Source organism: Ctenopharyngodon idella, chromosome 15 (assembly GCF_019924925.1).
Source record: "Ctenopharyngodon idella isolate HZGC_01 chromosome 15, HZGC01, whole genome shotgun sequence".
Classification (NCBI taxonomy): Eukaryota; Metazoa; Chordata; class Actinopteri; order Cypriniformes; family Xenocyprididae; genus Ctenopharyngodon; species Ctenopharyngodon idella.
The window spans coordinates 4,039,540-4,062,673 of NC_067234.1; the positions used below are offsets into that span (position 1 = coordinate 4,039,540).

Consider the following 23,134-nt stretch of genomic DNA (forward strand, 5'->3'; position numbering starts at 1 on the left):
CCCATATAGCAGATTTTAATGGCAAACTATATGAAAGTGACTCTGACGTTATCAACAATTTGTCCGTTCTTAATTATATTTCTTCAGTAAGAACTGTTATTAATGATTTCAATCTAAAATGTTATAAAAAGTTCCACTGAAAGAAGTTAGGGCATTCATAAATTAAAAAGCAATAAATAAATAAGATTTTTTTTTTTTTTTTTACTAGAAGTTTATAAAGAATCGTTTGTTAATACCTTCCATCATCAATGAGAGAGGGTGTTATAACTTAAATATAAAAACTCCCAAAAGAAACTCATCTTATTGATGATTTGCAACAAATCATAAATCTACAAATGTGACAAATCTAGCGAACAACTTAAATTTGACCTTGATGATTTGATTGGTGAATGTCAGTCTGGGTTTATGAAGCTTGTCACATATCCAGTAATGTAAAATTTAATTGACTATCATGATTTGGTTTTGATTCCTTCTCTTATTTTGTTACTGTTAGCCATAATTTCATCTATAGCATATTACTGTAATGCCATCTTAAATGTATATATATATATATATATATATATATATATATTTCTTATCTCTTTTCTGTAGTGGATTGTACTGTCATCATGTACAATGTATATAATATCATACTGAAAAATAAACCACACAAAATCAAAAAGGAGTTCCTAACAAATATTACAGTTTTTTTTTTTTTCTTTCAAATTGCTTACACATTTCTCAAAACTCTACAGAACACACACAACATGCAAAATATTACACATATCTTTCAAAATCAAACACTTCATTCAAATCTATTTGAACTATTCTAAAAATGGTATTTTTGTGTAGTAACTCTACACACTAACATAAAATGTTTAGCCACATACACGCCAAACTACACACAGATGTGAAAAATGTAAAACACTACTCTCTTGTGTCTTTTGCGTGTTCAGTATGCAGTGGAGTGTACAGGAGTTTGTCATAGCACTTACACATACATGTATGTGCAAAAAATACACTGTATATACAGTATGTATGCACAACTGATGGATTTTACACAGGTATGGAACTAAACTGAATCAAAACTGAGCTGACAATACTGAACTGAACACGCAAAAGATTGTTAATAGTGTAGTAGTGTAATAGTGTAATAGTGTTAATAATAATACTAATAATAGTAACAGTGTTTTACATTTTTCACATTTGTGTGTAGTTTGGCCTGTATGTGGCTAATCATTTTATGTTTGTGTGTAGAGTTACTACACAAAAATACCATTTTTAGAATATTTAAAATAGTTTTGAGTGATGCTTTGCATGTTTTGTGGTTTTGTGTGTAGAGTTTTGAGAAATGGAGCCATAGTTTCAAAAACTGTGTAAGCAATTTGAAAAAACTGTAAATGGCAGTGTTTCCCAAATGAAAGACAAGAGCTGTTAGTTTTGAGGGATGTGTCTAATGTAGATAACTGTGTTTATAGTTCTGCAAAAAGTTTGTTTTACAATAGCAAACTGAGTGTAAAGCATGTAATGTGCTTGTAGTTTTGCAGACTTGGTCTGAAGATTCTGTTCATGAGTGAATGATTTCTGAGTGGGCTTTAAAGGGTTAGTTCACCCAAAAATGAAAATTCTGTTATTTATTACTCACGCTCATGCCGTTCCACACCCGTAAAACCTTTGTTAATCTTCGGAACGCAAATTAAGATATTTTTTGTTGAAATCCGATGGCTCCGTGAGGCCTGCATAGGGAGCAATGACATTTCCTCTTTCAAGATCCATAAAGGTACTAAAAGCATATTTAAATCAGTTCATGTGAGTACAGTGGTTCAATATTAATATTATAAAGCGACGAGAATATTTTTGGTGCGCCAAAAAACAAACAAAATAACGACGTATATAGTGATGGCTGATTTCAAAACACTGCTTCAGGAAGCTTCGGAGCATAATGAATCAGCGTGTCGAATCAGCGGTTCGGAGCGTCAAAGTCACGTGATTTCAGCAGTTTGGTGGTTTGACACGCGATTCAAATCATGATTCGATACGCTGATTCATAACGCTCCGAATCTTCCTGAAGCAGTGTTTTGAAATCGGCCATCACTAAATAAGTCGTTATTTTGTTTTTTTGGCGCACCAAAAATATTCTCGTCGCTTTATAATATTAATATTGAACCACTGTACTCACATGAACTGATTTAAATATGTTTTTAGTACCTTTATGGATCTTGAGAGAGGAAATGTCATTGCTGGCTATGTAGGCCTCACGGAGCCATCGGATTTAAACAAAAATATCTTAATTTGTGTTCCGAAGATGAATGGAACACAAATTAAGGTCTTGAGGGTGAGTAATAAATGACATTATTTTCATTTTTGTGTGAATTAACCCTTTAAGTACCACTTTTAGTGTGTAAGCTATTTGAAAAAACTGTAATGATGGAGGTCTTGGAGTTATTGACTTTACCATTACACGGACCTTTACCCTATTCAACCATGATTTAAGTAAATGGTTAAAGATTCGTTAAACCAACAGACTCTTACGTGGAACATATTTCAGTATTTTATTATTTTTTAAAAAAATAGAGGTATTGACTTTTTGTTACAGTGGTCCTGCTTAATCAGCAAATTACCCATTTCACCAACAAGCTTTACTGTAATGGTTACTGATTTACAAACACAACTTTTCACCTCTCCGCTATTATATTTGGAATAATCAAATTGTTTAAAGAAATAAATCATTGTTTTTCGAGAGATGTTTTTTAAATAACACTTATATTGTTAACCTGTTAATAGATTTATTGTTCTGTACTTGTAACATTGTTGGTACAATTTCATGTATGCTGTTTTTGGCATGAATAAAGGCATTAAAAAAAAAAAAAGCAGCAAAAGTAAAACAATTTTTAGCTACAACCACAAGGGGTCACCCTTATCTCTATTTTTATCAGTGGTCACCATAAGTTTATAAATAGGGTAGAATGGCAGTGAGCATAAATCGGGGTCCCAAAAGTGTGCAGGACATTCATTGTTGTAGTTTGATGTAGTTTGCAGTTAATTCAACATGATTTACTGTAGTGTACATTCAGGACATTTTTGACAACTAATGTTGTATTCATTCACATCTATTTATTTGACATTATTCTTTGCACCTGCATACTCACTGTAATTTAAGAAGATTACAATAATGTTACATTGCAAATTTCAAAATGTATAGTGGTTGTGCAACTTGCTCCTCACTAGCCTGTGTGTTTGATGATTTAGTGAGCCATTAAAGGGTTAGTTCACCCAAAAATCATTTAATCACCCTCCAAACCCGTAAGACTTTCGTTCATCTTCAAAACACAAATGAAGGTATTTTAATGAAATCTAAGAGATTTCTGTCCCTCCATTGACAGTCCATGCAACTACCACTTTGTCACTTCAAAAACAGATCGTAAAAAAAGCAACATAGTGTCTGCCCAGATCTATGCTAATGCTAATGTAGCATATTATTTATACACATACCGCAAAATAACCTGTACCTAAACAGAGGACACTTCCAACCCTGGTAACATGAATTACTAGTTAAAATCTATTCTAGACTAATTCTTGCTAGTTGCAAAACAGTTAATTCTTTTCATTTGGGGTGTAAAGCTTCCTGTTTTGGTGTTTAGTTTGTGGCTGTAATAAGGGAAAAAACATACAAATGTATTGTGGCCTGTGTTACTGCATTTTCTCATGCAATTCAAATGAACAGTGGTTTGATGTTGCACACTGACTGTTTTTTTTTTTTTTTTCTTTAGACTGTTTTGTAAAACAGAATTAGCACAGTTGTGAAGTGTGAGAAGGAAATGAAAGGTTAGATGAAATCCAGCTAGACCACGTAAGACCATAAAAGAGAACAAGAAAGGGCATTGTAAGAAAACCGAACTGATCTTTAATAAAACTTGTGTTCCAAGTACTGTATGTGTGTGTGTGTGTGTGTGTGTAGGTATGTGCATGATTTTTTGACATATCAGAACATAAATTTGTATAATGACATGGGTATGATATAGGTATTACAAGGAGAGGATGACTTATGAGGATGGCTTATAAATCATACAGAGTTTTTTTTTTTTTTGAGAAAGTAAAAAAGGTGCACAGTTTCCTGTGATGGGTAGGTTTAGGGGTAGGGGTAGTGTAGGGGGATACAAAATACGGTCACAAAAACAAACATGTGTGTGTGTGTGTGTGTGTGTGTGTGTGTGTGTGTGTGTGTGTGTGTAATTTCCCTAAAACATGCTAAGTCTTGATATAGAGTTTTTATGTACATACAGGGATGCAAACTTGTCAACTTTCCAGAAAAAAAAAAAAAAAAAAAAGACAAAATAGAACACAAAATAGGACATTTGTGTGATTAGTGTAGATCTTTTTTTTTTTTTTCTTTTTTTTGTTACAGTACAATAGTATTATTACTTTAATAATATATTTCATTATTGGTATGTTTGTTTTTAATAATTTAATGTTTAAATGTTTATAATAAAATGTTTATTATTATTATTATTATTATTGAATAGGTATTGAATGGATTGCATAAAAAATCTGGACCCCCTTTATGAGTTTGCAAATCTAATGTTATAATGCATATTAATCAACTAAATAATTAAAGTTGATATTGTTATTGGCCTTAGTCAGGTTACGCCATATTGAATTTAATGCAGATTAAAATGAGGCTAAGAGGGATAGACTTACAGAGCTTATAATGGCATGTACTACATAAAGTTTTATAAAGTAAAATTTCAAAACTTTCAAAACTGTTTCATGGAGATTTTGTCCACTAAAAAGTTCTATCTCTATCTCTAGTACAACTTCTATCCCTCACAGCCTTGTTTTCCTTCCTGTCAAAAATTGAATATGGCACTACCTTGAGATCTATTCCTCAGTTTTTGTATATTACTACTCACTTTAAAGGATTAGTTCACTTTCAAATGAAAATTAGCCCAAGCTTTACTCACACTCAAGCCATCCTATGACTTTCTTCTTTCTGATGAACACAATCTGAGTTATATTTAAAAATATCCTGACGCAGCCGAGCTCTATAATGGCAGTGAATCGGATCAACATGTATGAGCTTAAGAAAGTGCCTCCATCCACATCCATCCATCATAAAAATACTCCACACAGCTCCGGGGGGTTAATTAAAGGGTTAGTTCACCCAAAAATGAAAATAATGTAATTTATTACTCACCCTCATGGCTCAGTGAGGCTTCCATAGCCAGCAATGACATTTCCTCTCTCAAGATCCATTAATGTACTAAAAACATATTTAAATCAGTTCATGTGAGTACAGTGGTTCAATATTAATATTATAAAGCGACGAGAATATTTTTGGTGCGCCAAAAAAACAAAATAACTTATATAGTGATGGCCGATTTCAAAACACTGCTTCATGAAGCTTCGGAGCGTTATGAATCAGCGTGTCGAATCATGATTTGGATCGCGTGTCAAACCACCAAACTGCTGAAATCACGTGACTTTGACGCTCCGAACCGCTGATTCGACACGCTGATTCATAACGCTCCGAAGCTTCCTAAAGCAGTGTTTTGAAATCGGCCATCACTATATAAGTCATTATTTTGTTTTGTTTTTTGGCGCACCAAAAATATTCTTGTCGCTTTATAATATTAATATTGAACCACTGTACTCACATGAACTGATTTAAATATGTTTTTAGTACATTAATGGATCTTGAGAGAAGAAATGTCATTGCTGGCTATGGAGGCCTCACTGAGCCATCGGATTTCAACAAAATATCTTAATTGGCGTTCCGAAGATTAACGAAGGTCTTACGGGTGTGGAACGGCATGAGGGTGAGTAAAAAAATATTTTCATTTTTGGGTGAACTAACCCTTTAAGGCCTTCTGAAGCGAATGATGCATTTGTGTAAAAAAAATCTTGTTGATCTTGTTGATCCCACTCACTGCCATTATAAAGCTCAGATGCGTCAGGATATTTATTAATATTTCTCAGATTGTGTTCATCAGAAAGAAGTAAGTCAAATACACCTAGGATGGCTTGAGGGTGAGTAAAGCTTGGGCTAATTTTCATTCGAAAGTGAACTAATCCTTTAATTAATATATTGCTTATTGGTTTAAGGAAATGCTATAGTCCATTTAGGTATCAATCCAAGTCGATTGAAAAGTGCATGTTGTAATTTTGTGTACTGCTCAATCTACTGTCCCTCTCCTGTTACCATAGTAACCACCTTCTCAGCATCAGCACCCATATCATCAATAGCAGTATTGAGCGCCTGCAGCATAACGGTGAAAGATCGGCTGACGGATCTGGCCTGTCTCGGCATGGCTAGCTCCACAAGTCTGGTGGTTGCAGTACTGGTGTCTTTCTCGGCCTCTGCAAGCCGTCTTTTAACTTCACTCTTGCTGACCTCCACAGAGAGAGCGCAGGTCCGCAGGGCCTTCAGCCTGGCTGGGTCGAGACCCCGCTGCCTCGCCAGTCGCTGCAGAGACTCGTCATCCAGGCAAAGTGAGATCTGAGCCTTCGTCAAAATCCGTACGGCCACCGTAGCGTCCACCATGGAGGCCACCAGAGGTACGGGAATGGCAGAAATGCCACCGGATAATGAGGCAGCAGCCCACACCAATGCCTTGAAGGCATCTTTCTTCTGAGTGACCAAGGAATTAGAAAACGTTGGAAGTGCCAGAAGAAGAGCATGCGCCCTAATCTCTGGAAGGTCACCTCGCATGACCTCTAAAAACTTTAGAAAGTCCAGCTTCTCCAAAGCGGTAGGTTGTACCAGGAACACCTTGGGCAGAGGAACACCTTCTGCCTTGAGCACTTCTAAACTTTTCGCTTTCTTCACCTCCAGCGTTTTCTCGGTATCCTTCACCGATGCTAATAAGACAAAGTAAACTGTCTCTTTCTGCAGTGACCTAACTTCCCTCCACACTGCCACACTGTTAACACTAGGACTCTCTGTGAATGTGATAATGATGGCGTTGTACCGCATAACTTTGAAACGATCTATATAATCCTCGGCCTCAAAAGTGGGATCACTAGAGATGGATGGTAGATCCCAGAGGCGAAAGTCAGGATGTATGGGGTTCGGGAATACGGCTAGTTCCGCTGGGGCGGCAGATGATGGAGAGCGGGCTGCGCCTTCATCTTCTTGGCTCAGCCCTCGAAGTGAGTTGATAAAAGTGGCTTTTTCTGCATTTCTGTCCCCAGCGATTGCAATGTTTAATCTGCTGATCAGCATGTCCTCCATGGCATCTTTTATATCCGATATGTTGTTCTTCTCGATGGACTCCTTTAGTGTTTCCAGCAGGTTCAGACTCCTCAACACATCAGCCATGTCTGTAAGATGACAACTAAACTACAAATACAGAATACACTTCATTTATACTGTTCAACAGCAGTGTTAGAGTTATGTGCTTTGTTTTCTAAAAATAAATTAATACTTTTATTCAGCAGGAAGACCTTAAATTAATCAAAAGTGACAGTGAAGACATTTATAATGATACAATTTATATTTCAAATAAATGTTTTTATTTTTAACTTTCTATCCATCAAAGAATCCAGAAAAAAAAGATCACAGTTTCTAAAAAAATATTAAGAAGCACAACCGTTTATATATTTATATTTATATAATAAAAATAAATTATAATTTACTTTTTTATATTTTATTATTTTAATTAAGCCATTTTGATATTTTACAACAAAGACAGACAAACATTAGCAATAAATACATTTTTATATAAGATACATTTTATTTATTTACATGTCCATTCAGGGTTATAATGATAGCATTTAAACATTGCAAATTAAGGAAGCAAATGCATTTCCAGAGCATGAAATGGCATTTTGAATTTCAAAACCTGCATACCAAACATACGGTACCAGAAGTAAGAGACCCCTAGCAACTGAATGTGAGAAAAAGTTACTTAGTAACATGTTACTTTACATAAATAGTACAATGTACTGTAATTAGTTAAGGTAATTAGGAGTAATGCAACAATGAGAATAAAATAACCACTTTAAGTGGATTTCAGTCCATCTAACCAGACACGTACCTTCTTTCAGATCATACAGGAAGACAGCCAGTGTGGTGGACCACAGAAAATCGGTTGAAAATGACTAACCACACCAAGATAAATGAGATGCTGACACTCTCACAAGCTATTTGAGGATCCTCAGTAGGGTGTGGAACATTCTAATCCTGTCATCTAAGACCTAATCCTGCTCTCTCTCTCACACACACACACACACACGTCATCACAGAGGAGCAACCAGCAGGTCAACTGATTTACAGTTCTTGAGGAATTAGCAAATAGCACAAATTTCACCCATCTGATATGTTTATGATGCCTACAGTATGTAAGGGAAAAAATGGTCATGCACTGTATATAAAAAGCTTCTTTTTTTTTTAAATATACAGGCCTGTTTTCGCAAACATAAGGAAATTGAATTCTAATTCATTATTCCAACGATATTCCTACAATCAGAGTATGTCAATGTTGTGAGTTCTCAGCATGCATAAATAAATTATGCACTTACTGTTTTACTGTCTTACTGCCAAATCCAATGTTTCATTGAGATAATAAGATTCCGCTTAACAAATTGACTAGTAATTACTACATATAACAGTAAACTATTTTATTATTATTAATATTATCATTATTATTTCAGTTTGTATAAAAGCAATGAAGGAGAAGGTAACTATCAGGAACGTTTTTATTTTATTTTTTTATTTACTCAAACATATTTGTTACAGTTTCAGGAAGCTCAGAAACCTCCTCAAATACATATTTAAACCTGATGCAAAAAAAAAAATAATAATAATAAAATAACTTGAAAGAAGTAACAGAGAAATGAAATACATTAAGTAATACTTTTTTTGCAAAAAAAACAGATGTTGGAGACTAATCTAATGAAACATTCTGTATTGTGTTGCAATCACTAACAAATTTTGATAGACACATAAGGGATAAAAGCTCAAAAGTAATATATTATTTATTTCTTAAACATCTGAACTTGAAATGAAATATTGCTGTGTGTAGTTAAGACTCCTTAGCTCCTTAACTTTTAAACACCTGAGAATTAGAATAAAGTTCCTCCTCTCCTTCCACCTGTTTCTGGTCGGGTGTTTCAATCTGGTCATCTCCATCCTGAAGGGCTTCCCTTTGCGTCCCATCTCCTCTCCTTTGCCTCTTGATCTCAGCGTAGTCTGTGTCTGTAGGTTCCCTCTCTACCTCTTCAGGCGGTCTGTTCTTTAGAAGGGAGTAGTCAATGCTGGCGTAGTCCACCTCTCTTGCTTGCATCTCGACTGCTTCATCCTCCTCTGCACCATCTGTTGGTGCTCCTGTGTTTAGGGTCCCTTCATTAAGCTCTCCATGAAGAGGTGTTTGCTCATTGGTTCCATTCTGAGCTACATCTGTCTGCACTGTCTGATACATACAGAACATATCCTTAATTCTTTTTTTTCTTTTTTAAATTTACATTAAAGGGATAGTTCACCTAAAAATGAAAATTCTGTCATCATTTACTCACCCTCAAGTTGTTCCAAGACTGAAAAAATTTCCTTGTTCTGCTGAAGACAAAGGAAGATATTTTGAAGAAAGTTTGTAACCAGGCCGCTTTGAGGCACCATTGACTTCCATAGTAGGAAAAAAAAAATACTATGGAAGTCAATGGTGCCCCAAAACTGTTCAGTTTCCCATATTCTTTAAAACATCTTCCTGTGTGTTCAACATAACAAAAAAATGTATACAAGTTTGGAACAACCTGAGAGTGAGTAAATGATGACAGAATTTTCATTTTGGTGACTATCCCTTTAAAGGGTTAGTTTACGCATAAATGTAAAAAAAATTGTCATTAATTACTCACCCTCATGTCGCTCCAAACCTGTAAGACTTTTGTTCATCTCCGAAACACAAATGAAGATGTGTGAGATTTCTGTCCCTCTATTGTCCGTCCACGTAACTACCATTTTAACGCTTCAAAAAGTTCATAAAGAGATTGTAAAAATATGAATTGAGCGGTTTAGTCCAAATTTTCTGAAGAGACACGATCACTTTATATGATGAACCTCATTGGTTCTTGCAGAAGCTAAAACGTGCTGCGTAACACAAGAATGAACGTCGTTGGTTCTTGATGAAGCTCAAACGTGCCAGCTGCGTAATACACGAGAATGAACCTCATTGGTTCTTACAGAAGCTCAAACGTGCTGCGTAACACAAGAATGAACGTCATTGGTTCTTGGGGAAGCTCAAACGTGCTGCATAACACACAAGAATGACCATCATTGGTTCTTCCACAAGCTCAAATGTGCTGCATAACACAAGAATTAACCTCATCGGTTCTTGCGGAAGCTCAAACTTGTTGCATAACACAAGAATGAACCTCATCGGTTCTTGCGGAAGCTCAAATGTGCTGCATAACACATGAGAATTAACCTTTTCTTTTTAGAAAATTTGGACTAAACTGCTCAATTCATATGGATTAGTTTTACAATCTCTTTATGAACTTTTTTAAGTGTCAAAGTGGTAGTTGCGCAGCTGTCAACGGAGGGACAGAAAGCTCTCTTATTTCTGTCTTCATTTGTGTTTCAAAGATAAACGTAAAGATAAAAGTCTGGATATGGAATAACATGAGGGTGACAGAATTGTCATTTTTGGGTGAACTAACCCTTATAGGAAACACTGCTGTACTGACTGTTTGTGCACCACTAAAATGTCAATCTGGTGATGTCACCAGTAATTTTTTGATTTTATCATGTTTTAATGAAAACACTTTAAAAAAAAAAATGTAATGTAAATAATTACATTATATTTCTACACAGATGTTTTTGAGCCCTATTATTGTCTTGAGGTGGCAGATTTTGAAGATTGAGTTTGAGATTGAGATTCAATTTAAATATTGTTTGTTCAAAGCGATAGCGGCTATTTTTGAAGCAATTGCATGTTTTTCCATGAGAAAATCATCAACATGAGGTTGAGTAAATGATGGCACAATTTTCATTTCATAAAAGTTGTGTAGGTAATGCAATCCTCCAGAGTGACATAAAGGTTACAAGAGTGAGGTTTCTGTGATAATTAAACTTAAAAAAAAAAAACAAACAAATGGTTCTGTCTTACCTCCAAATTAATGTCAGTGTCTGGATTTTCTGTCAGCACTTTGTGTCTTTTGCCTCTGAAAAGAAAAGATATTTAGGGAATGACACTAGAGACTTGAAGCTGACAGTGCAGTTCTAAACACTATACATTGTAAGGACAAATGACATTTAATGGATTTGTAGGCAGCTTTTAGGAAAATAAGTAAATGGCAGGCTTACCTATGGCAAGAGACCCAACAACACAAAATCATTGAAAAGATGAATGCTGAAAATGTCATTCCTGCCACAAATGTGAGTATCGTTGATATGCCAAAATTCTTCATGAAAACGTCTAGAACTTAAATGTAAAAACACAGAATTGTTACTACTCTCTCTCTCCCCACTCTCTCTCTATCTATCCATCTATCTATATCTATATATACACATACATACACACACACACACACACACACACACACAAACACACACACACACACTGCTGGAATCTTTTGTTTGTCGTGGAACAACATTTAACACCAATAGCTAACCATAAATTGCCTCTAAAATCAGAGAAAAGATAGTTTCATAATACACTGTGTCTAGAGTATGTAAACTCCTCAGTATTACCTGTAGAGTTTTTGGTGGTATCATCTTTCCCAGGCATGTTTTCACGTCCGGGAGTGGAGGACTCATTTATTTTCGATTCATTTGTATCACCTAGGATGTGATGAATGTTTGATATTATAACTAGTAAAGACATATATTGAGACTTTAGGGCTGCCCCCTGCAAACACGCAGTGAACTTTCTCAGATGTGTTACAATTCAGTATTTCAACAGTTGCTGACATTTAGACATTTTCGTAATTTGTAATGTTGTAAGTCTGTGTCATTGTTAGATTATCAACATTTCATGTGGAATCTGGTTCTACTTACGAATGACATTGATAGTGATGGATGCTTTCAAAGTCTCGTTCCTATATGTCATCTCACAGACGTATATCCCAGCATGCTCCTTTCTCACATTGGTAATCATGAGATTTTCTGCAGATGTGTGGTTCCTGATTGTATCTGCGATTCCATTGAAACTCCATTCAGGATCAGAGGATGGTGGGTGACTTTCAACAGTGCAGATCAGGCTGAGAGTGTCATCTTCCCTCACTGTGTCATTACCCAGAATTTGAAGAGTCTGTACATCTGGGGAAAAAAAAAAAATGGTTTTGACACCATATTGACTCGGCATGCAAGAAAATATAAAATAAATACTTTTAGCTCTACTCTACAGCTATCAATAGTGATGCCTCTCTGTTCTGAATTGCATTTGTGTTGTATTTCTGAATTTTTGTTTTAAGTTATTGTTAAAGAAACATGCCTTTTCAAGAAGTTTGGTTAGAAATGTGTCACGATCACTGTCTGTTCCTGTCAGTTCCTGGACTCCACTTCCCAGAATCCTCCCTTCCAATCACATGCACCAATCACCAATTGCCACACACACCTGCAGATCATTACCTGGACTATTTAAGACACACACACACACACACACACACCCACCCTTTGCGAAGTCTTGATTTGCTGTGGTGATCATTACTAAGCGTTTTCTTGTGGACTGTTTCCTGGTTTCCGTTTGGATTGTTTATTCTTTGTGATTCTCTGCTGCCTGCCCTGAACCTCGCCTGAGTACTGGACTGTGTTTGTTTGCCGCCTGCCCTGATCTCTGCCTGTGACCCGATACTGTTTGTCTGCCGCCTGCCTCGACCATTGCCTGTCCTAGTTTATGTTCCTGCCTTCGCCCCTGTCTACCTGTGTAAATACTATTCTTAATAAAGCTTGCAAATGGATCCCCGCTCTGCCGACCCATCATTACAAATGTATATTTGTACTCACACATGACTTCTAGGGTACTACTGGCACTGATGTTTTTGTCTCCATAGCTCACGTCACATTCTACAGTGGCATTGTGCAGTTTGGAGGTTGGCATTAAAGTCAAAGTTGAGAGGTAAAGGCTTGTGGAGGTGATCAGAGTAATGTTGTCATCCTTGAGATTGGTGATATTTCCTTCTCTCGTTTTGATCCACCATTTTATTTCAGGAGGAGTTTCAGGGCAAGGAAAAGGAGCTGAACATGTCAGATTGGCCTCCACCCCGTCACTGAGAGGAGGAACATCCATTATAGGCTTGTCTGCAAACAGAGGTACACAATATAATATAGACACAGCAGATTTCCACAGTGTAAATAATCAAATCATTCTTTGAGGACAGATTCAGATCGTATAAATGAAATGCATATTTTACTAGGATGAAAAGAAGGGCTCACAGCAGTGTGATTAGCATAGCACAACCATGTGTTTAAGTTTCTTTATTTAATAAATTGTCCAACATAGTTTATGAAATCATAACATTAGAAAGTGTGCAGTGAGCTGAACATCCCTCTTAAACAACAGAGAACTGAAAGAGAACATCAGACTAGAGAAAAAAAAAAAAACTTTCAAGCATTACCTTGAATGATAATTTTAACTGTGGAATTAAATGTGTTTTTCTGCCTCTTCACTCTGAATGCATATTCATTTTCATCTTCTGCTTTTATGTCTTTCATGATGATGCTGCAGTTGTTTTTGGACAGATCAGGTTCAAGCATTTTAATCCGTTCTGTTTCAGTTTCCTCCTCTTCTAATTTGTTTTCATTTTGTGTACTCACTTTCCCCTTGAAAATTTTCTTACATTCACCTGTTTTACACACGTCCCACTGAATGTTTTTAATAGGTTTTGCTTTGTCTGGATAGGTGAAGGTACATGAAATCAGAGCACATAATCCTGGAACTGCAGTAACATTTGGTGGATTGAAGGTGATGCTCCAGTCCTCATTTCCATGACCTTGAATAACAGAAGAATGTGATGAAATGCCTGGACACAGGAAACCTCAAATCTTAAAATAACAATTTCCTGTTCATGCTCAGTATATGTGCATATGTGAAGCTACATAAACTTCACATGTATATAGTGTATATGATGTACAAGTATTTCACACATCGAAGTGATGGTTGAGGAGTGTGAAGTGTAGAAGTTTTAATAAAATTCATTTTTTTCAAATTTAATACTAATGTTTAAACTTAAATGTAACTGTAAAACATGTAATACATACCTGTACATAAGATATTTAATACTAACATAGAGAGGATTGTACAACTCGAAATGATCTGCATTTTAAACATGAACTCCACAGATCTGCACAGAAAAAACATTACTTGAGCATTTATATAAATACTATGTATACAAAAATATCAATAGACCTATATTATTCTATATTTGTATGCAAAAGCTTTGGCAGTACATATTTAAATGTCATGCCAGTAAAGAAAACTACATTACAAATTAAAATTTACAGCATTAAAAGTGACCTTACCGCCTCAAGTCAAACCGTTCACAGTGTTCACAAACCGAGCTTTAACTGCAGAAGCAACACACAAGTGTACAAGATGCATCCTTCCTCTATTGGAGCACTTCCTTATTAAACTTGACTTGCACAAATGAGGGATTGTTGTACTTGTGGTTGACAAGTACAAATATGGAAATAAATAGCATAATTCAGTAAAACAAATAAATTCACCATTGTTTGATTCAAATGTTGTATTAGTCAAAGATAAAGGCAATGAGGTTTTGGTCTAATGGAAATGTAACAAGTTAAATGTGAGTGTGAAAAAAGAAGCCCCTCGCTTTGCAAAAATGTGTTAACTGTCACAGTTTTGTTGATTCTTTTGAAGGACTCGGTAACACTTTGTTTTACAGTGTCCTTGTTAGACATATTACATGAAGTTACTGTATAATAACTGTAAATTATGCATAATTACATGTGATTAACCCTAAACCAAACCCTAATCCTAACCCTATAGTAAGCACATGTATTTAAATGTATAATTACACTGTAACACGGACACCTTAAAATAAAGTGTAACCAAAGACTCTTATTTTGATTGTCTGCCATAGAAGAACCATGTTTTGTTTCCTCAAAGAACCGTCCAGTGAAGAGTTTTTGAAATAACCATTTTCTCTTAGTATGAAGAATACTTTTAATAATCTGAAGATTGTTTTTTTTTTTTTTTTTTTTTCACTATAGTGAACCATTTGTGCAAAAAAAAAAAAAAAATGATTTAGCAATAAATAAATAAATAAAATAAAATAAAATAAAATAATGAAATGCATTTTACTATAAGGCTCCCAGTTGTCACACATAGTTGCAGATATCAGATGAAAAAAAAAGTTGTTTTCTCATTATCACGACTTAATTTTCTCTAAGTTAGACAAATGTGCCAACAGGTGGCAGTATAGAACCAAATATAACTGATGGGGTGAGGTATATCTCCACATTACTCGTTGGTTCATATTGGCCCAGATTGTATGAGTTTTCGACCGAGAGAGTGAACACCTTACGTCTTCGTGATCGCTTTCATTTGTGCAGTATTGTGTGCGTTAAGTAATTAACTAACGTTAAATGTTTGAATATGATTAATTTGCTTGAAAGTGTATCTTATTGTTATGTTCTGACTGGACCCGCGGTGTATGTAGATAGAAATGGCTCATTCTAAGGTAATAAAAACATAACGGTTCATTATGTAAGGTCTTTATGTACAACTGAAAACATAGTTATGTATAATATATTGCATTTCTGTCAATAGATCTTCCCAAATTTTACACATTGCACCTTTAAGACACCATTTTACAGTCATTGCAGTTTCAGTGTTAGTTTACCTCACTGTGTCACTCAATGTATATCATTTAATGTATATCATCGGCCTATCATTTAATTCGGTGATAGTGTGTAGGCCTAACCTATTGTATTTACAACATTTCTTTGTAGGAAGCCACACACATACACATAAACACTCTTCTCAATCAGCATCCCAACCAAGATTGTACTTAGCCTATATCAACTGGATTAAAGTTTTGTTTTTTGGAAATCTGATGCCGTATTCACAAAACATTTTATCTTACCACAAAGAGTTCTCCTAAATAGTACTAAAAGTTTTTAGGTAAGAGTTTCCTGTGAAAACATATTCACAAAGCTGCTGAGACCAACTTTTACTAAGGAATAGAGAGAAGTCTTAAGCTAAGAGAAAAGGGCGGGGTTGACCTCGTTGCTATGGATGATGTCAACACGCTTACTATGCACACAGTGATTGGCTGATGGTGGAGGAGCTTCTAGTCAGCGATTTAATTATAGAAATATTGTAGAACAAGGTATCATGTTGCCATATTCAGATAAAGATTTTGAATTACAATGTTGCCATATTCAAATAATACCTCAACAGTTTTCTGCATCCCTCCGACACCACGTTCCTCACTCTAAATTCCAAGCTCGGAGCCCTCGATCCCCTTGGACAGCACACCAATTACATTTATTTATATATATATATATATATATATATATATATATATATATATATATATAAACTGTTTATTTTTTACTCTATTCAATAATTTGTAAGTGTGAACTCGTGAAAACAACTGCCACAGGTAATCGGACATTATTTATTAAAGATTTATTTTTGCCGTTTTATCGTAGATTCAAATCTATAAATCAAAATATGTATTGCATTCATGAAGAAAATGTTCAGCACCCAAGGCTCTATCGCTATTGTCTCAAGGATGTACAGTGTCTTTGAACGGATTGCTGAGGCGGATTGGCAGCAACGGCCATTAGGATTGTTTGTGATTTGGTCTTAGTGATTTAGGAGTCCTCTTGACTACTCTTAACTTTTCATAGATTTAGGAGCTAGTTTTAGCACTAAAATGCTTTGTAAAAATACACTTATTAGAGCAAAAATTTAAGAGTCCTAAAATTAGGACTGACACACCCATTATTTTTAAGAGTTTTTCCTAAATCAGCAAGTTAGGAGCTACTTTTACTTTAGCAACAATAGAATCTAGTGTGTTTCAGAATCAAACAATCACTGTAAAAAAAAAAAAAAAAAAACCTTTTGTTATATCTAGATCACAAGAAAATTAAGTCGTGATCACGAGAAAATAAGATAATAATAAAAAAAAATAATAATAATAGCTAATCCATGGCCATTTAGGGCTTCCGTACAAAATACAGCAAGTACAACCAAAGAAACAACTCATGCATTAACGAGAACAGACAACTGAGGAGTGAACAGACAGCAACTTAAGTACAAGCCAGATGAATGAAATAATGATAAACACCTGTGCTGATTAAATGAATCACCATGACAACTGATAGTGAGCAGGAATTCTGAACAAAGGAGCACATGTGACTGAAAATAACAAACTAAAAGTCTGTGAAAATGAAACTAAGAATGAGTGTCTGTGACACCAGTAGAGCCAGTGACCACATTTATTAAATTCATTCACAATATGCACACATTCATTCTTAATATTATACCCAATATGTCAAATGTTTTACTCACATTTTCCAAATAAATAAATAACACAAATTTCCATGTTCTACACAGTTTCTCATATGTGCAGATAATATACACCTGGGGCCGTATTCACAAAACATTTTATCTTACCACTAAGAGTTCTCATAAATAGCAGTAAAAGTTCTTAGTTTTCTCTGAAAACCTATTCACAAAGCTGCTAAGACAAACTTTTACTAAGGAATAGACAGAAGTCTTAAACTAAGTGTAAGGGCGGGGTTGACCTATGTCTATGGATGATGTCAACACGCTTATTAACTATGCACACAGTGATTGGCTGATGGGGGAGGGGTCTCTGTCAGCGATCATAGAAATATTGTAGAATGAGGTATCATGTTGCCATATTCAAAAAAAGGTTTTAAAATATAAATGTTGCCATATTCAAATAAAGATTTTAAAATAAAAATGTTGCCATATTCAAATAAAGGTTTTAAAATGTATGCTAAGTGTCACTAATTAAACTAGTATAGCCTACCTTCAGTTAATTGTCCGCCTTTTACATGTCTGTGTCTCAAGAGATTGCAGAATTCAAGCGACAAATGATGTTTAATAAACAAATTTTGGGAGGAGCACATTCAAACGGTCTATCTAATCAGCTTGAGAGGAGGTAGGCTATATACACAGACGAGAGCAGACTCACTTATAGTTACCTCAACAGTTTTCTGCATTCCTCCGCAACCCCTCACTCTCGGCTGGGGATATGAGGAGAACTCTGGGTTTGGGATAAATTCCAAGCTCGGAGCCCTCGATCCCCTTGGACAGCACGCAAAATATGCTTATTATATTTTTTTTTTACTCTATTCGATCATTTGTAAATGTGACCTCGTGAAAACAACTGCCACAGATAATCGGACATTATTTATTTATTTATTAAAGATTTATTTTTGGCGTTTTATCGTGGATTCAAACTATCGCTATTCTCTCAAGGATGTACAGTGTCTTGGGCTGATTGCTGAGGCGGATTGGCAGCAACGGCCATTAGGATTGTTTGTGATTTGGTCTTAGTGATTTAGGAGTCCTCTTGACTACTCCTAACTTTTCACAGATTTAGGAGCTAGTTTTAGCGCTAAAATGCTTTGTGAAATAGGCCTACTCTTAGTCCTAAAATTCCGGCAAGTTTTGTGAATACGGCCCCTGGGGTGTATAAAATTTTCTTTAGTTCTACTAACATCCTTTAAAACACAGAAAGGGTGAAATGATGAATTTGAACACTTCGAAGTAATTCACACAGTTTAATTAAAAAAAAATAAAAAATAAAAAGTACATCGGAGCAAGAAGAAAACTATAAGGAATGGCAGAACTATTCAATTCATAATTTTTATATAATATAATATAATATAATATAATATAAGGATTTTTAATCCTACAGACAAAATAATCTTAGATTTCTGCTTTTGTAAAGAGTATATAAAATCTAGACTAAATATTATAAACATAACAAATGAAATAGCAGTAAAATCCAGATATTTTACAATTTTAGAATAAACAAAATCCAACATAATTGGATTTTAAGGAACTCTTTATGAGCTTTTTTAATAATTAACTTCACTCTTTATGATGTCCTTCTTGGTCATAAAAAACCTCCAGTATAACTTCAGTGTATGTGTTTGTGTCCATCACTTCATGTATCTTATCTCTGCTGGAAAAGATATTCAGGGAATAAGACAGAATAAAAGCAGATGGAGTAAAATATAATGATTATCATCTATGATTGTGGACAACATTGTTCACATGCTTTCACATCAACCAGAATCCCATCTAAACAAATCACTCAGAATACCTTAATGTGAACAGAATGAGATATGCAAAACGTGCAACAAAATGTATACATTTTAAGCATTTCCGTACCTTTGCCAAGACTCATGACAGCACAAAACCACAGAGAAGATGACTGCTGACATTGATATTCCAGTCAAGAATCCTGTTATCATTCTAATGTCCACTTGCATTTGAAAATCTTCTTTACCTTGAATTTAAGAACACAGCCTTGTTATAGCCTTGAATTTCTTACATTTGTTTATACATATATAAGTGAATAATGTTTTAAGTCTGTGTCATTGTTAGATGATCAACATTTCATGCGGAATCTGGTTCTACTTACGAATGACACTGATAGTGATGGATGCTTTCAAAGTCTCATTCCTATATGTCATCTCACAGACGTATATCCCAGCATGCTCCTTTCTCACATTGGTAATCATGAGATTTTCTGCAGACGTGTGGTTCCTGATTGTATCTGTGGATCCACTGAAACTCCATACAGGATCAGAGGATGGTGGGTGACACTCAACAGTGCAGATCAGGCTGAGAGTGTCACCTTCCCTTACTCTGTTATTACCCAGAATTCGAAGAGTCTGTACATCTGAAAAAAAAAAAGAAAGAAAGAAAAAAAAAATTGGTTTTGACACCATATTGATTCGGTGGGCAAGAAAATAAATACTTTTAGTTCTGCTCATTGATCAATGGTAGAAGATGGAAGAAGGTAGTTATCAACAGTGATGCCTACGCTCTTCTGAATTGCATTTTTCTTGTATTGCTGAATTTTTGTTTTAAGTTATTGTCAGAGTCCTGCCTTTTCAAGAAGTTTGGTTAGAAATGTATATTTGTACTCACACATGACTTCTAAGGTCCTACTGGTACTGATGGTTTTGTCTCCATAGCTCACGTCACATCCTACAGTGGCATTGTGCAGCTTGGAGGTTGGCGTTAAAGTCAAAGTTGAGAGGTAAAGGCTTGTGGAGGAGATCAGAATGATGTTGTCATCCTTATAACTTAAGATATTTCCTTCTCTTGTTTTGATCCACCATTTTATTTCAGGAGGAGTTTCAGGGCAAGGAAAAGGAGCTGAACATGTCAGATTGGCCTCCACCCCGTCACTGAGAGGAGGAACATCCATTATAGGCTTGTCTGCAAAGATTTCCACAGTGTAAATAATCATTCTTTGAGTACAGAATCAGATCATACAAATAAAATGCATTTTACTAAGATGAAAAAAGGGCTCATAGCAGTTCAATTTGCATAGTACAACCATATGTTAAGTTTGTTTGTTTAAGAAATTATGTCCAACATAGTTTATGAAATCATAACATCAGAAAGTGTGCAGTGAGCTGAATATCCCTCTGAAACAACAGAGAACTGAACGACAGCTTTAAACTAGAGAAAAAGGCAGGACCGTTTAAACTTTGCTAAACACAAGCAATCTGTCACAGTGGGTTGCAGACAGGCAGACGAAGAATGAGATTCAGTACGAAGGTTTAATAATTATAAACAGACAGGTGAACAAGCAGCAACACACACTTAAAGGGTTAGTTCACCCAAAAATGAAAATAATGTAATTTATTACTCACCCTCATGCCGTTCAACACCCGTAAGACCTTCATTCATCTTCGGAACACAAATTAAGATATTTTTGATTAAATCCGATGGCTCAGTGAGGCCTGCATTCACAGCAATGACATTTCCTCTCTCAAGATCCATAAAGGTACTAAAAACATATCTCAGATCTCCTATCAAATGGCTAAACTGCTGAAATCACGTGACTTTGGCGCTCCGATTCACTGATTCGATTCGCAACGCTTCGAAGCAGTGTTTGAAATCACCCATCACTATATTGTTGAAAAGTCGCTATTTTGTTTTTTTGCCGCACAAAAATTATTCTCGTCGCTTTATAAAATTAAGGTAGAACTGCTGAACTCGCATGAACAGTTTTAAATATGTTTTCAGTACCTTTATGGATCTTGAGAGAGGAAATGTCATTGCTGTGAATGCAGGCCTCACTGAGCCATCGAATTTCATCAAAAATATCTTAATTTGTGTTCCGAAGATGAATGAAGGCCTTACAGGCGTAGAGGGTGGGTAATAAATGACATTATTTTCATTTTTGGGTGAACTAACCCTTTAACATTGACAGTACCAGGCAAAGAACTGAACACAAACAGGAACTTAAATACACACAGGTAAACGACAAACACTTGTGAAGGTGGTTAGTGTATATGGTGACTGATGAGTGGCAGCAAGGTGGAACAGGGAACACGAGACAGGAGTGACAACAAATTGAAAGTCCTTGAACTGAACATAATGGTGACACAAACATTACCTTGAATGATAATTTTAACTGTGGGATTAAATGTGTTTTTATATGTTTTCTGCCCCTCCACTCTGAATGCATACTCATTTTCATCTTCTGCTTTTATGTCTTTCATGATGATGCTGCAGTTGGTTTTGGACATGTCGGGTTCAAGCATCTTAATCCGTTCTGTTTCAGTTTCCTTCTCTTCTAATTTGTTTTCGTTTTGTGTACTCACTTTCCCCTTGAAAATGTCATTCTTACATTCGCCTGTTTTACTACACACTTTCCACTGAACGTTATCAATAGGGTTTGCCTTGTCTGGATAGGTGAAGGTACATGAAATCAGAGCACATAATCCTGGAACTGCAGTAACTTCTGGTGGATTGAAGGTGATGCCCCAGCCCTTGTTTCCATGACCTTGAATAAAAGAAGAATGTGAAGAAACACAGGAAACCTCAAATCTTAAAATAACAGTTGCCTTTTCATGCTCAGTATATGTGCATATATAAAGCTACATAGACTTCACATGTAGTGTATATGATGTACAAGTGTTTCACACACAGAAGTGATGGAAGTTTTATTAAAATGAATTATTTCAAAATAAATACAAATATTTAAACTTAAATGTAACTGTGTAAAACATGTAATACATACCTGTACACAAAATATTTAATAGTAACATAGAGAGGATTATACAACTTGAAATGGTCTGCATTTTAAACATGAACTCCACAGATCTGCATAGAAAAAGAACATTGCTTGATCATTTATATAAATATGTATGTCAAAATTCCATTATATGCTCTGGCAGTACAAATATGTGTCATGTCAGTAAAGAAAACTACATTTTAAATTGATAGCATTAAAAGTGACCTTACCGCTTCAAGTCAAACTGTTCACATTGTTCTCAGAAGCTTTAGTTGTAAAAATGCAGAAGCATTACATAAGTATGTACAGGGTGCATCTTCTAATAGATCACTTCCTCATTAAACTTACGTGCACAAATGGGGTATTGTGTATGAAAAGCATAATTGTGGAAATAAATAGCTAATTCAGTAAAACAAATATATTAACCATATGTACTGTAGCAGTACTGTCTACCTCTGACATAATCCATTATTAAGAGAGTGAGTGCTTTTTAATTACATTCATTTGGTAGTATAAAAAAGTGGCCACAGTGTCTCTAAGTGTGTGCATCTTCTCTGTGTCAGTGAGCGAGTCGCCATACTTCCGTTGGCCGTGTGAATGTTTGCAAGGTAGGAGCTTTTGGCAGTGATCACATCATGGTCTATTTGTTGGTTTGTCATACAGGGTTTCATGGGTTTAATTTGTTAAAGACCTTTTAAGGGGCATGTGCTGAAACTGAAAAACTATATATATCAGTGGTGAGTGGTGACTTTTTTAACCAGGTATAATGGGTGGTGCATCATGTAGATGATGCAGTTAAGTTGAATGGGTTTATAGCTAATAAGCAAGTGTTCTTGCAAGTGCTTGTGTTCTCTCAAGACAGTGTTAGTTTATTCAGTTGCATACTCGTGACACATAGCAACACAGAGAAAAGTATTTCTAATGTGTTGGACCTTTTTATTGAGAGTAGCCT

The 23,134-nt window shown here is 35.4% G+C and overlaps 3 protein-coding genes across 5 annotated transcripts; all 3 read right to left on the reverse strand.

The window, feature by feature from the left end:
• Window positions 1-5,673: 5,673 nt before the first annotated feature.
• irgq2 (immunity-related GTPase family, q2) lies at window positions 5,674-8,537 on the reverse strand. The gene is made up of 2 exons (XM_051864194.1): window positions 8,016-8,537; window positions 5,674-7,318 (listed from the first exon to the last, which is right to left on the reverse strand). The coding sequence occupies exon 2, from the start codon at window positions 7,295-7,297 to the stop codon at window positions 6,158-6,160; it is 1,140 nt and encodes a 379-aa protein (XP_051720154.1). The 5' UTR covers window positions 7,298-7,318; window positions 8,016-8,537; the 3' UTR covers window positions 5,674-6,157.
• A 132-nt stretch (window positions 8,538-8,669) lies between these two features.
• LOC127496298 (sialic acid-binding Ig-like lectin 14) lies at window positions 8,670-14,544 on the reverse strand. Of its 2 annotated transcripts, XM_051864174.1 has the most exons (9): window positions 14,432-14,544; window positions 14,171-14,253; window positions 13,528-13,902; window positions 12,917-13,210; window positions 11,969-12,229; window positions 11,663-11,752; window positions 11,276-11,393; window positions 11,079-11,133; window positions 8,670-9,389 (listed from the first exon to the last, which is right to left on the reverse strand). In XM_051864174.1, exons 2-9 carry the CDS (start codon window positions 14,238-14,240, stop codon window positions 9,021-9,023), a joined length of 1,632 nt encoding a protein of 543 aa, XP_051720134.1. In that variant the 5' UTR covers window positions 14,241-14,253; window positions 14,432-14,544; the 3' UTR covers window positions 8,670-9,020. The 2 variants fall into 2 exon arrangements, with proteins under 2 accessions (XP_051720134.1, XP_051720135.1); XM_051864175.1 differs by lacking the exon at window positions 14,171-14,253 and having other exon boundaries at window positions 14,432-14,501.
• A 2,821-nt stretch (window positions 14,545-17,365) lies between these two features.
• LOC127496304 (sialic acid-binding Ig-like lectin 14) lies at window positions 17,366-22,473 on the reverse strand. 2 transcript variants are annotated; one of them, XM_051864186.1, is made up of 7 exons: window positions 22,413-22,473; window positions 22,189-22,271; window positions 21,562-21,951; window positions 20,079-20,372; window positions 19,567-19,827; window positions 19,314-19,431; window positions 17,366-19,101 (listed from the first exon to the last, which is right to left on the reverse strand). In XM_051864186.1, the coding sequence occupies exons 2-7, from the start codon at window positions 22,256-22,258 to the stop codon at window positions 19,011-19,013; spliced, it is 1,224 nt and encodes a 407-aa protein (XP_051720146.1). In that variant the 5' UTR covers window positions 22,259-22,271; window positions 22,413-22,473; the 3' UTR covers window positions 17,366-19,010. The 2 variants fall into 2 exon arrangements, with proteins under 2 accessions (XP_051720146.1, XP_051720145.1); XM_051864185.1 differs by having other exon boundaries at window positions 17,366-19,104.
• Window positions 22,474-23,134: the final 661 nt, after the last annotated feature.

Excerpts from the sequence above, each read along its gene's own strand:
- irgq2 (XM_051864194.1), bottom strand. The coding sequence starts at position 7,297 with ATGGCTGATGTGTTGAGGAGTCTGAACCTGCTGGAAACACTAAAGGAG.
- LOC127496298 (XM_051864174.1), bottom strand. The coding sequence starts at position 14,240 with ATGTTTAAAATGCAGATCATTTCGAGTTGTACAATCCTCTCTATGTTA. Across the intron at positions 12,230-12,916 it reads TAGTACCCTAGAAGTCATGT|ATGTACAGACTCTTCAAATT; the intron begins GTGAGTACAAAT and ends TTTTTTCCCCAG. Across the intron at positions 9,390-11,078 it reads ACACTGACATTAATTTGGAG|ACAGTGCAGACAGATGTAGC; the intron begins GTAAGACAGAAC and ends TGTATGTATCAG.
- LOC127496304 (XM_051864185.1), bottom strand. The coding sequence starts at position 22,258 with ATGTTTAAAATGCAGACCATTTCAAGTTGTATAATCCTCTCTATGTTA. Across the intron at positions 21,952-22,188 it reads ATTAAATATTTTGTGTACAG|GTCATGGAAACAAGGGCTGG; the intron begins GTATGTATTACA and ends CTTTTATTCAAG. Across the intron at positions 19,432-19,566 it reads CATCACTATCAGTGTCATTC|GTAAAGAAGATTTTCAAATG; the intron begins GTAAGTAGAACC and ends CTTAAATTCAAG.